At 48.5% G+C, this 12,873-nt stretch overlaps 1 protein-coding gene across 2 annotated transcripts in view; it reads left to right on the top strand.

The window, feature by feature from the left end:
• Positions 1–12,873, top strand: part of RHEB (Ras homolog, mTORC1 binding) — a 62,847-nt gene that overhangs the window by 34,722 nt on the left and 15,252 nt on the right. For both annotated transcript variants that reach the window (XM_005297167.5, XM_042859330.2), the window contains exon 4: positions 8,518–8,600. In XM_005297167.5, coding sequence (XP_005297224.1) covers positions 8,518–8,600 — 83 coding nt within the window. The remainder of the gene's footprint in view (positions 1–8,517; positions 8,601–12,873) is intronic.

Below are 12,873 nucleotides of genomic sequence, written 5' to 3'. Positions count from 1 at the left end.
CGGCTGTGGAGCCCCCTAGAGTGGCGCCTTCATGGCGCTGAATATATACCCCAGCCGACCCGGCGCCCCCTCAGTTCCTTCTTACCGCCCCTGACGGTCGTTGGAACTGTGGAGCGCTGCTTAGCTGTTCTCCACTCTCCCTAGCTTAGTTCGTTATTCATAGTTATAGTCCTAGTGTTTATAGTTAAATAGTTCAATAGTTTTAAGAGTTGTTATAATAGTTCAGGGGATTAAGGGGGTCGTCTCCCCCTTTCTCCCCCGGCCGCGGGGCCGGGCTCATGCCCAACGCTCCCGGCTTCAAGCTGTGCGCCTCCTGCGCTAAGCCTATGCCCACGAGCGACCCGCACGATTCCTGTCTGAAGTGCCTGGGAGAGTCCCATCAAACAGATAAGTGCAAGATCTGTAAGGCCTTCAGACCAAGGACCAAGAAGGAGCGGGACCTTCGGCTCCGGCAACTCCTGATGGAGGCGGCACTCAGTCCGGACGCTCCATCTACAAGTCAGGCCCCGGCACCTAGCGCCTCGGTGCGCAGTGCCCCGGCGGCACCGGCCATGACGACCACGCGAGTGGCGTCAGATGAGCCTTCCCGGCACCGGACCTCGTCGGCACCGAAAGCACAGCAAGTGCCTCGGCGCCGGTCATTATCCCCAGGGCATAAGAAAGCCCATAAGACGGGGACCTCCGTGCCGAAGACGCTGGCTCCCCCAGTGCCGGGGGTAGAGCCGCGTACGCCGGTGGAGCACCGGAAACAGGTGCCTCCAGCACCGTCGACTCCGGCGCCGAGGCCGTTGAGTCCGGTGCAGACGGCGTCTCCACCGAGGCAGGCGGTGATACAGTGCCTCCCGTCGACGCCAGAGACCTTCACGGCGGCGAGAGACTTAATAGCTCTCACGGAGCCGGCACCGCCTCAACCACCGGCACCGACGGCACCGTTGCCTCGCCCGGTCCAGTCGAGGGGGAAACCTGCCTTGATGCGCCCTCCATCGCAAGGGCTGGAACCTCGGCACCGATCCAGGTCCCGAAGCAGGTCCCCACGCCGCTCGCAGTCCCGGCACCGAATATCACCTCGGCACCGGTCGTACTCGCGGCCAAGATCTTCTTCGCGGCACCGCTCTACGTCTCGGCACCGCTATGATTGTCGGCACCGATCAACGTCGAGAAGTAGTTCTCGGCACCGCTACGGTCGCCGCTCGACGTCGAGAGGCCGCTCCCGGTACCGGGCATACTCCAGGTCCTCGTCGAGGTCCAGATCCGACTCCCGGTACCGACGAGGTCATCGGCACCGGTCGCGGTCCCGGCACCGATCGCCGGCACCGCGTGGAGATAGATCATCTCCAGACCGGCACCGTGCGGCACCGCAGCCCACGGGAATCGTCTCGACGCTCTCGGCACCGCCATGGCCATCGAGATCGGGGTCTCGCTCCTCGGAGGACCTCTCGAGATCGGCATACCCCCCTCAAGGGCAAGCCGAGGAACAGGACTTGGGCCATTGGCAGAACATAACAGAGGACCATTCTCATGGCCCATCTCACTGGTCGTTTTGGACCCCGTGGGCGTACCATCAGGCGCAAGGGGATCCAGTTGCTTCGACCTCTCGCTCCGGTCACTCTGTTAGAAGGGCCCCGGAGTCCACCATCTCTCGGCCTCCGCCAAGGGGCATGCAGGCTTCCGTGTCCGCACCACCTGACGCCCTGGACTCAAGCGCAGGTGATGCTCCGGCCCAGGAGCAGGGAGCCCAGGACCCTCCCTTGGATCCTGTCCCACCGGAGGCATCTTCCTCTTCCTCTCCGGATGAGGCAGTGGCGGGCACATCGTGCACAGGTCCACCTCCAATAGATCTTCGGGCTCACCAAGATCTTCTGCGCCGGATGGCCCGTGATATGGACCTGCAGGCGGAGGAGATAGTGGAGGTGCACGACCCCATCGTGAATATCCTCGGAGTGGATGCCCCATCGAGGGTGGCGTTACCCCTGATCCGCACGATACAAGCCAATGTATCTACGATATGGCAGACTCCTGCCTCTATCCCACCCACAGCGAGAGGGGTGGAAAGGAAATACTTTGTTCCGTCTAAAGACTACGGGTACTTGTATACCCACCCCCAGCCGTGTTCACTGGTGGTGGCATCAGTGAACGCAAGGGAGCGCCACGGTCAACAGGCCGCAGCGCCCAAATCGAAGGAGGCTAAGCGCCTCGATTTATTCGGCCGTAAAGTTTACTCAGCCGGAGGGTTGCAACTTAGAGCGGCTAATCAACAGGCGCTCTTGAGCCGCTATAGCTTTAACTCCTGGAACTCTATGGGGAAGTTCAAGGAGTTGGTTCCCCAAGAGTCCAGGGAGGAGTTTGGAGCCCTGGTGGAGGAGGGTAAGAAGGTGGCTCGGACCTCCTTACAGGCCTCCTTAGACATAGCGGACTCTGCTGCGAGAACCCTGGCCTCAGGTATCGCTATGCGGAGGATCTCCTGGCTCCAGGTTTCGGGTCTGCCTCAGGAACTGCAGCAAACCCTGCAGGATCTGCCCTTTGAAGGACTAGGGCTGTTTTCCGAAAAGACGGACTCTCGCCTGCAGAGCCTCAAGGACTCCAGGACGATCATGCGTTCCTTGGGGATGCATGTTGTGGGCCCTCAGCGCAGGCCATTTAGACCGCAGCCTCAGCGCTTCTACCCCCCCCCGCCTCGTCAGAGACAGGACTCGACCCGGAGGCGAGGGCGAGGTGGTAGAAGAAGGTGGACCGGCCCTCAACCTGGTCAGAACCAGGGGCCACCTAGACCACCTTCAGGCCCCAGGCAGAACTTTTGAAGGTGCGGTCGAGGACGGCGCCCCAGTCATCCCACAGGATCCAGCCCCATCCTTTCGGGATCGCCTTTCCCATTTCCACCAGACCTGGTCCCTTATAACTTCGGACCGTTGGGTCCTTCGCACGGTGGACAGGGGATATGCTATCCAGTTTTCTTCAATCCCCCCCTCCTCCCCCCCTTCCCCGTCCCTCTTCAGGGACCCTTCTCACGAGCAACTTCTTATACAGGAAGTTTCCACGCTCCTTGCTATGGGGGCCATAGAGGAGGTTCCAGTGGAGTTAAGGGGCAGGGGATTCTATTCCCGTTACTTCCTCATTCCCAAGTCCAAAGGAGGTCTGCGACCCATCTTGGACTTGCGCGGACTCAACAAATTCGTAGTAAAGTTGAAGTTCCGCATGGTCTCTTTGGGGGCCATTATCCCTTCCCTCGATCCTGGAGACTGGTTCGCCGCCCTCGTCATGAAAGATGCATACTTTCACATAGCAATTTACCCGCCTCACAGACGCTTCCTGCGGTTCGTGGTAAGCAAGGTGCACTACCAATTTGCAGTCCTTCCCTTCGGCCTATCCTCGGCCCCAAGGGTGTTCACGAAATGTATGGTTGTCGTGGCAGCGTACCTTCGTCGGCAAGGGATACAGGTGTTCCCGTACCTAGACGACTGGCTGGTACGCGGTCGCACCAAAGAACAAGTTTGAGATCACGTCCACATAATAGTGCACACATTCAACAAGTTGGGTATCCTACTCAACAAGGACAAATCCACTCTAGAACCTACCCAGAGAATAGAATTCATCGGCGCGGTTCTAGACTCCAGACGCGCACAAGCCACCCTGCCAGACAATCGCTTTTGCACCATCACGAGCCTCATTCAAGGACTCAAGGCCTTCCCAACTACCACGGTGAGGTCGTGCCTCACCCTGCTGGGTCACATGGCTTCCTGCACGTACGTAACCAGGCATGCCAGACTTCGGCTTCGCCCACTCCAAACCTGGGTGTCATCAAGATACCGCCCACATCGGGACAGCCTGAACATGGTGGTCACGGTCCCAAACTCGGTCCTGACCTCCCTCACATGGTGGCTAGACCACAAGGTGGTTTGCGAGGGGATGCCGTTTCACGCCCCACAACCCTCTCTGCACCTGGTCACAGACGCTTCATCCCTGGGTTGGGGCGCCCATCTCAACGAACACCATACCCAGGGCCTGTGGACTGCACCCCAGATAGCCCTGCACATCAATGTTCGGGAACTGATGGCGGTGCGCCTGGCGTGCCAGGCATTTCTCAATCTCCTACGTGGCCGCTGTGTGTTAGTTCTCATCGACAACACCACCGCCATGTTTTACATCAACAAGCAAGGAGGAGCACGTTCGTCAAGGCTATGCCAAGAGGCCATTCGCCTGTGGGACTTCTGCATCGCCCACTCAATCCATCTCACGGCATCGTTCCTCCCTGGAGTCCAGAACACTCTGGCGGACCGACTCAGCAGGTCCTTTCAAACACACGAGTGGTCTATCCGTCCGGACATCATACATTCCGTTTTCCAGAAGTGGGGGTTTCCCCAGATAGACCTGTTTGCATCTCGAGACAACAGGAAGTGCCACGTGTTCTGCTCCCTGCAAGGTCGAGCTCCGGGCTCCCTCTCGGACGCGTTTCTCCTTCCCTGGAAGGACCACCTGTTTTATGCCTTCCCTCCGTTTCCTCTGGTCCACAAGGTACTGCTCAAATTGCGCAGAGACCAGGCACAGGTGATTCTGATCGCCCCAGCGTGGCCGAGACAACATTGGTACACCACGCTGTTGGAGCTCTCGGTTCAGACACCGATCCCGCTTCCATTATGCCCGGACCTCATCTCTCAAGACCACGGCCGCCTGCGTCACCCCGACCTGCAATCACTCCACCTCACGGCGTGGCTGCTCCATGGTTCACCCAGGCAGAGCAGCAGTGCTCGCACTCTGTCCAACAGATTCTGCTGAGCAGTAGGAAGCCCTCAACACGGACCACATACTTGGCCAAGTGGAAGCGGTTCTCCTGTTGGTGCGAACAACGAGCCACGTCCCCGTTGCAGGCACCTATTCCTCTCATTTTGGAATATCTCCTCTCCCTAAAACAGCAAGGGTTGGCGATATCTTCAATTAGAGTTCACCTGGCCGCTATATCGGCCTTTCACCCAGGGGAACTCGCATCCTCGGTATTCTCTAACCCGATGGTCGTTAGATTCCTCAAGGGCTTAGACCGGACGTACCCACAACAACGTCAGCCCGTTCCGACGTGGGACCTCAACCTGGTTCTCTCTAAGCTCACAGGTCCTCCATTCGAGCCACTGGCCACCTGTTCACTTCTGTACCTATCCTGGAAGACAGCCTTCCTCGTAGCCATCACCTCAGCAAGGCGCGTTTCTGAACTCAGGGCGCTTACATCCGAGCCCCCTTACACGGTTTTCCATAAGGATAAAGTGCAGCTTCGTCCACATCCTGCCTTTCTCCCTAAGGTGGTTTCTCCTTTTCATATCAACCAGGATATATTTCTCCCGGTCTTTCATCCTAAACCACATGCTACTCGCCAGGATCAACGTTTGCATTCTCTGGACGTACGCAGGGCCCTGGCCTTCTATATTGACCGCACAAGGCACTTTAGAAAGACGACGCAACTCTTCGTTGCAGTGGCCGACCGAATGAAAGGCTCACCGGTCTCCTCACAACGCCTATCCTCCTGGATTACGTCTTGCATCCGGACTTGCTATGACCTGGCAGGTGTCTCAGCACCGCACCTCACCGCTCACTCCACGAGGGCCCAAGCTTCCTCGACTGCTTTCCTGGCGCAAGTTCCGATCCAGGACATCTGTAGAGCGGCGGTTTGGTCATCAGTCCACACGTTTACAGCTCACTATGCACTAGTGCAGCAGTCCAGGGACGATGCTGCCTTCGGATCAGCAGTTTTGCACACAGCAATGTCTCACTCCGACCCCACCACCTAAGTTGGGCTTGGGAGTCACCTAATGGAATGGATATGAGCAAGCACTCGAAGAAGAAAAGACGGTTACTCACCGTTGTAACTGTTGTTCTTCGAGATGTGTTGCTCATATCCATTCCAAACCCGCCCCCCGTCCCCACTGTCGGAGTAGCCGGCAAGAAGGAACTGAGGGGGCGCCGGGTCGGCTGGGGTATATATTCAGCGCCATGAAGGCGCCACTCTAGGGGGCTCCACAGCCGACCCGCCGGTGTTGCTAGGGTAAAAATCTTCCGACGATCGTGCACGCGGCGCGCACACACCTAATGGAATGGATATGAGCAACACATCTCGAAGAACAACAGTTACAACGGTGAGTAACCGTCTTTTCTTTAAGATGTGTCCCTATGAATGCTCCTCTACCCGTCCTCCCCCTCTGCTTCAGAGTTCTCTGCCATGGGACTTTGCGGTAGAGAAGGAACTGAGGGGAGTACTCCCGCACAGTACAACATAACAGCTCAAGGCATGAGACTGACTAACACGCACATGCGGGCTGAACAGACACTGCTATGAGAAATCTCCAATCCAAGGTGCAGGGAGTGTTAGTGCACCTAGAGTGTAGCACCCGTAGGGAGACACATCTCTAAGAACCACAGTTACTGCACGAGGTGAGTAACTTTCTTTTGGTGCTAATATTTTTGAGTTCCATGCTATGCTGGCCAAATGGCGCTTCCTCACGCCTTGCTGTCTTTGGTGTGATGTTGAACTGTATAATGCAGGCTAATGGACCAAACATCATGATTTTTGGTCATTTGTGTCAGGAGCTGGGTAGCTACCTTTCCTTCTCTTGCAAATTGTAATGTTCGCTGAAATCAGAACCCCGCCTTCCCAAGAACTTTAATTCAGTCTAAAAAGAATACCATAACTCAACCAATTCCCCAGCCAACACAACCTTAAACAGAGTTCGTTCTCAAGGTTAAGGTTCAATTTCAGTATCACACAGTTGAAACTAATTCTTAATTAAAATAGCATTGTCTCATTAGTGGTTATTTTTAAATCTTTCCCATGGATTCTTTGTTTTTTGTTGGCTGCAGTGGATTGGAGGGGAGAGATCTTGTGGGTAGATGTTGAAAAACATTGTAAATGCATTAGAACAAGCTTTGCTCAGTTTTGTTTACTTTCCCAATAGACCATGGGGGCTGCTTAAATGGATACATATAACATACCAAAGATTATAGGAATAACTACTTTTGGTGTATAGTGGTTTGTTTGAATCTCTAATTACTGGGCCACATTATGTTGTTGGCAAACTTCTTAAATGTTAACTGTATAATTCCAACATAAGAATGGCCATACTGGGTCAGATCAAAGGTCCATCCAGCCCAGTATGCTGTCTGCCAACAGTGGCCAATGCCAAGTGCCCCAGAGAGAGTGAACCTAACAGGTAATGATCAAGTGATCTCTCTCTCTCTCTCTCTCTCTCCTGCCATTCATCTCCACTCTGACAGAAGCTAGGGACACCATTCCTTACCCATCCTGGATAATAGCCATTAATGGACTTCACATTCCAAAAATCATTTCTAACAAGCAAATAAAAGCCAAGCAGACAGTTGTGAAAGTATGAATTAGAAAGGGTTGAGATAACGACTATCTCAGTACAGCACAGGATTTGATACTGAAACCTGTAAAGCTGGAGGGAGTGAAGTGATGGGTTGATGGGAGTACTGTGAAAACAAGAGCCTTGGTTAAGAGGTACTAGAGGCTGGGGGACAGGTGATAATTGTTACCAAAGCTATTCCAATTGATAGAAATCCTGTGGAATGCCAAGTACAGTCTAATGCTTAGTTTGCACATCCACCATCTGTTTCTTGCACATGCTATAAAAGTGATCCAAGTCATTTACTTTAGTCAGTAACCAAGTTGCACACCTATCTGATATTCAAGCAGTAGTGGGGCTTTGCCGCACATTAGAGCTGAATATGAAGCACAAGAGAAGACAAGTTCTGTCTAGCTTCACCTTGCTAGAAAGTTGTGAAGGTGGGGGAGGACTAGATAGGGGCCTTTCCCACTTGCTCATTAGGGAAGGGGGAAGGAAGGTTCTCCTGCGTAATATAGGCTGGTGACATGTGAAAGTGAACAGTTTGAGCAATTGGATTGACTGACAAGAGATGAAGTGGTCTCAAACAAACTAAACTTTTTAAATCTAGCATCAGAACAAAATCTATATAGAATCTAGAGGTGGTCAAAATGTTTCCAAGATGTCTATTTTTTAGAAATGTTGAGTGGGGGTGGGAGGGGAGGTAGGGAAAATACATGAAACTAAGCATCTTGATATCAAAGCATTCCATTCTGACACTTTTTGGAGTAAAATGTTTTGATAGTAATGAATTATCTTAAATTTGTTTCTTATACTGTAAAATAAATTTTCTTAATTTCATTTTGTGGGAAATTTTGAAATTCTTTGTTTTTATTTAGCATATATTGTGTGTGTGTGTGTGTGGGGGGGGGAAATCTACAGCTTCTTATCCCTAGCTTGCTTGACTTTTTCTGAACATCCCTATGTAATCCTTAAGGAACAGGCAGCCTCCACCATGATGGCTGCCATGGAGTCTGATTTTACCTGTATTGACGTTGTTTTAAATCTTTACAAATGGTCTTACAATTCATGTCTTATAAATACAGTCAGTGTTTAAAACTGCTGGTGATCTACTGTCACTAAGATTCTGATTCTTGTGGCAATAACCATTTTTTAAAATATCATTTTCCTTCCACAGGATGAATACTCCATATTTCCTCAGACATACTCCATAGACATTAATGGCTACATTCTCGTTTATTCAGTCACATCAATAAAAAGGTAATAGAGTTCTTCTGTGTATATATTATGAGTAAGCTACTGATCTGAGATTCATGTGGCTTCAATCCCTGGCTCTGCCACAGACTCCCTGTATGCCCTCACAATTCTTTAATCTCTGCCTCCATTTCCCATCAGTAAAATGGGAATAACAATTCTCCACACAATAACATTTGATAATCTTTACTGTACTTAAGCAGCTTGCAAACTACAGTGGTTGGGGGCAAGTAAAGATAGAATCCATATTCAAGTGTATTGGTTATGAACTTCGAGTAAAAAGATGATCAAGCGTAAGTATTCCTAGTGCTCCTCATTGTGGTATGTGAGTACAAAGAGGCATAAATAAACTGAATCATGACCTAGAATAGTAATGGCTCTACACATTTTCTGACTTTTCTCTTTGGGTCAGAAATCCCGCAACATAAGAACCATATTGCTGGTTCTCTTTCCTCTTAGCCGTATAAACTTAGGCTGTGTCTACACTACAGCTTATTTTGGCATAGCTTATGTCATTCACTGGGGTGAATAAATCTCCCCTCCCCCCCCACACGTCCCCCAAGCAATGTAAGTTACATCGACATAAACGCCAGAGTTGACAGCACTATGTCAGTGGGAGAGCTGCTCCTGTCGACATAGTTACCGCCGCTCGCAGGGGCTGGAGTAAGTAAGCTGATGGGAGAGCGCTCTCCTGTCTGCTTAAAGTGTCCATTAGCAGTGACACAGCTGCAAGCTCTGTAGGGTAGCTGTAGCCTTGCACTCAAATAGAGCTGATTCTTCTTTGTGGGATTTTTCTGCCTTGCCCACCTGTCCAGTTGACTGGTAGAAATTGCCTGTTCAGTGCAATGAGCTTCTGGGCAATTGACAATGTATATGAATTTGGCTTGCAGGCTGCTTTTTTATTTGCAGTATTGAAGGGCATGTCTTACTGTAAAATAGTTTCTCAGAATAGCTATTCAGATTTCAGAGTTTGAATTAAGGTCCTTTTTGGCTTGAGGGCCTGGCTTTCTTCTAGGTAATCTCTCTACTGGTAAGAAGCACATTAAGCTCTTTATTAGGCTTTTGTACAGTCATTGGCATCCTATTCTATTAATCCCCTTCCTTTTTTGGACCCCTACGTTGTCTTATTTCTATAAATTTGGTGGTTTTAGTGACAGGATTTCTTCTTAAAGTTACCATGTACAGCATCTGCATATCAGTAAAAGAGGAAGTTAGCAATGTAAAAATAGTAGCTTCCTTATGTAAGCTACTAAATAAGTAAAATCTAAACCTTCAAGGTGTGGTTTGTTTGTTTGTTTTTTGTTTTTTAAACAGAAGGTCCTGAGCGACCTCTCTTCCTGTTCAGCACATAGGGACACTTTGAAAGAAAACAGTTGCTTGCATTCTTGACCAGTACTGGAGTGTCTAGTATGTTTGTCCTAATCTGAACTCTGCTGGGCTGCTCAAATGCTCTTATGGTTGCTCATTATGTTAATATATAAAGTATATGCTGAGTAGCTTCGTCAGATCTACCTAATGAAACAAATTAACATTCTGTAGTATTGAGAAATAATGTTAAAGGGAGCATATGTTTTAGACAGCTGCTTCTGTCGCTATTTACAGGATCTTTCACAGTAACGGGTGATGAAGGTAAGAATTGAGTCTTAAGACAGTGAAATAATTATCAAGCACCCCCATGTGCAAACTCTCGAACAACACAAACTTGGTGTTAGCATTCTCTCCTTCTGGGGGAGGCACTCTGGCTTAATTTCAAGACAATACTTGAAAACCTGGGGATTTATGGGACATGGAGTCTCCCATCTTCTTGGTCACTAGTTCAGATCTGGGCTTAGCTAGTAATATGGTGCTGAGTAAAATGAGTTGGTGGTCTCAATCTCAGTCCACTTCAAAGGGACAATTGCCTGCATCTGCGACAGTGTACTGAAGATGTAAAGTTCCCTTATTTGTAGTTTCACCTAGAGACACAGATAGAATAACAACAGAGGCTGAATCTTTGCTGCTAGAGTTACTACCTTTCAACCAGAGTTGAGGCATGTTGATGACCTGGAAGCTTCCACGGATTGTCCTATACCTGATTGGTAATAACTAGAGGATTTAATTCTTTTAACTCTGGCTCCAGTTCTTTATTATGTAGTGCTGCAAAGTCAAGCAGTCAAATGAAAAATAGAAGTTTGTCCTGCCTGACAACTGTTGGGATGCCACTGTGGAAGAGTCAAATTCTAGTGTAAGCTTAGCAAAGAACTGCAGAATGTATTCAGACTGCCCTGGGTCTATACCTACAAGTTCTTTTCTAGGTTTTTTTTTTTAATGGCTTTTTATTTACTGCTTGGCTCTTAAAGTAGAAATCTACTTGAATTGTAAGGTGTCACATCCTGTTCTACTGCCTAGAGAGTCTGAATGCAGGACAGAACATATCCTGTAACACCGCACCCTGATTGCCTAAGTACTCTGGAAAGCCAAAGAGGCTTTGATTTATCTTCTGCTTGCTTGCTGGTTGCTACTCCAGTCTGACACAAGTTTGCCAGTGTTGCTCTTGGTTCATATAGCTAGGTCACTGGCTATATATTGACATAGGATCTGAACATTTGAATACTGATACGGTAGGGTACTTGTTTCTTTCCATGCGTTTGTTGTAGATCTTTTTGGAAAATCCATTCTTAAAAAAAATTCTCTTCTATTTTGAGTGACTCGAGTGCAGTGTCTGTCAAATGGAAATCCATAAAAACGCTCCCGAAGAAGCAAACAATGCCCTACTTCTCTAACCTGGTCTTAAATTTGCTCACAATCAAGGTTATTGAAGGTTTCTCGTTCTGATTTACTTACTTAAATTCCTAATTTGTATCACAAAGTAGGTTCCATTACTTTGTATCATGTGTCGTCTTTTGCTGGTGGTCCCTGCTTTCTTGGATTGTCTTTCTTCTAGTGAGCAATAACATGCATTATAAACCCAGTTTATACTTCCTTAATGAATCCTTAGTTACTGTCAGCCTGCAGAGAATAAATTGTGGCCCTACAGTTACCTTGTCTTTTAATTTAAAACTTAGTTAATTCCACTTGCTAATGTAGGAAATCCGTTCACAAGGTAGTAAAGATGAAGTGATGTGAAACATCAGTGTAATGCTACCTTGTTTTGGGTTTATTGGAAATTGTTTGGTCCATTATAACAATCATTAGAGTTCACTGTCTCTGTGTATTTCTATGTTTTGTATTTTCATTGGCTCTTGCAATCTCCTTCCCAAGTGTCTACAGGCTGGCTTAAGTCTGTACTGGTTTAGGCAGGAGAGTGCATACCTAACTGTGGGCCAGATTCTACAGTCAGGCTGACCTATAGTCTGCCTGTGGTCAGCTGTTGGACAAAAGAGGCAAAGATGGCTTTAGGCTACTTTTATGGACCCTGATTCTTGACTAGTTTGACACCAAGCTGGTTTCCTTAGATAAGTCTTGTACAGGGAGGTCTTCAAGGCATCTATCTTTGTGGCACATATTCAGTGCAAATCTGTGCTTGAAGAATCAGGCCCTTGGAATTTGAGCTCTGATTAAAATGCCATGTAAATGAGCACACTACTTATGGCAATAAAGTTTTTAAAGTCAGAATCTACCTTGCCTACCCTACAAATAATTTTTAATGGCAATATTTGTGTCCAGTCCAGGTTTATACATGGTGTCCCTGTTATAATCAAAGTTGTCTGTCAAACTCTCTAATAGCTCAGTTACTCCAAATGTAATAAAATGGTTGCCATTGCACGTCACTGGCTTCATTTGTTTACAACTTGCTTATTCTGCGTGGTACTAAATATCCAATAGCCATTAAGTTAGCTGGGTTTGAGGCTTCCTGGCACCTCACAGTATTGCTTCTGGCCTTAGTCACTCAAGTCTTCATGAACAGACTCTGTATTAGCACCCATAATTGTAGTATCTGAACAAGCAATGTTTCTCATACCACCTGACAGCTCAGTTTGTGTTTCTCTTGACTTGGAAAATCACAGTTTAGGCTTTTTCTTCATTTTCAAGTGCATAAATTCTGAATGAAATCACTTGCATTCTATTTTAAATTTGAAATTGAGTATTGTTCCAATTTAAAACATAGAAAGTACTATGAATTTCAGCAAAGCAATACATGCTTAGTAATTCTATTGCACCTTCCCTCTTAGTGCTTGTTTGTTTTTTGAAGCTGTACTTTTAATTTAACCTTCTTACCCAGCCTCCCTACATTTGTGCAGCTAAATCTTATTACACATTCTGCCTAAAGTGTACCTACAATCCAAGCAGATGCATCAAA

Source organism: Chrysemys picta, chromosome 2, assembly GCF_011386835.1.
Source record: "Chrysemys picta bellii isolate R12L10 chromosome 2, ASM1138683v2, whole genome shotgun sequence".
Classification (NCBI taxonomy): Eukaryota; Metazoa; Chordata; order Testudines; family Emydidae; genus Chrysemys; species Chrysemys picta.
This window is presented reverse-complemented; position numbering and strand designations above follow the sequence as displayed.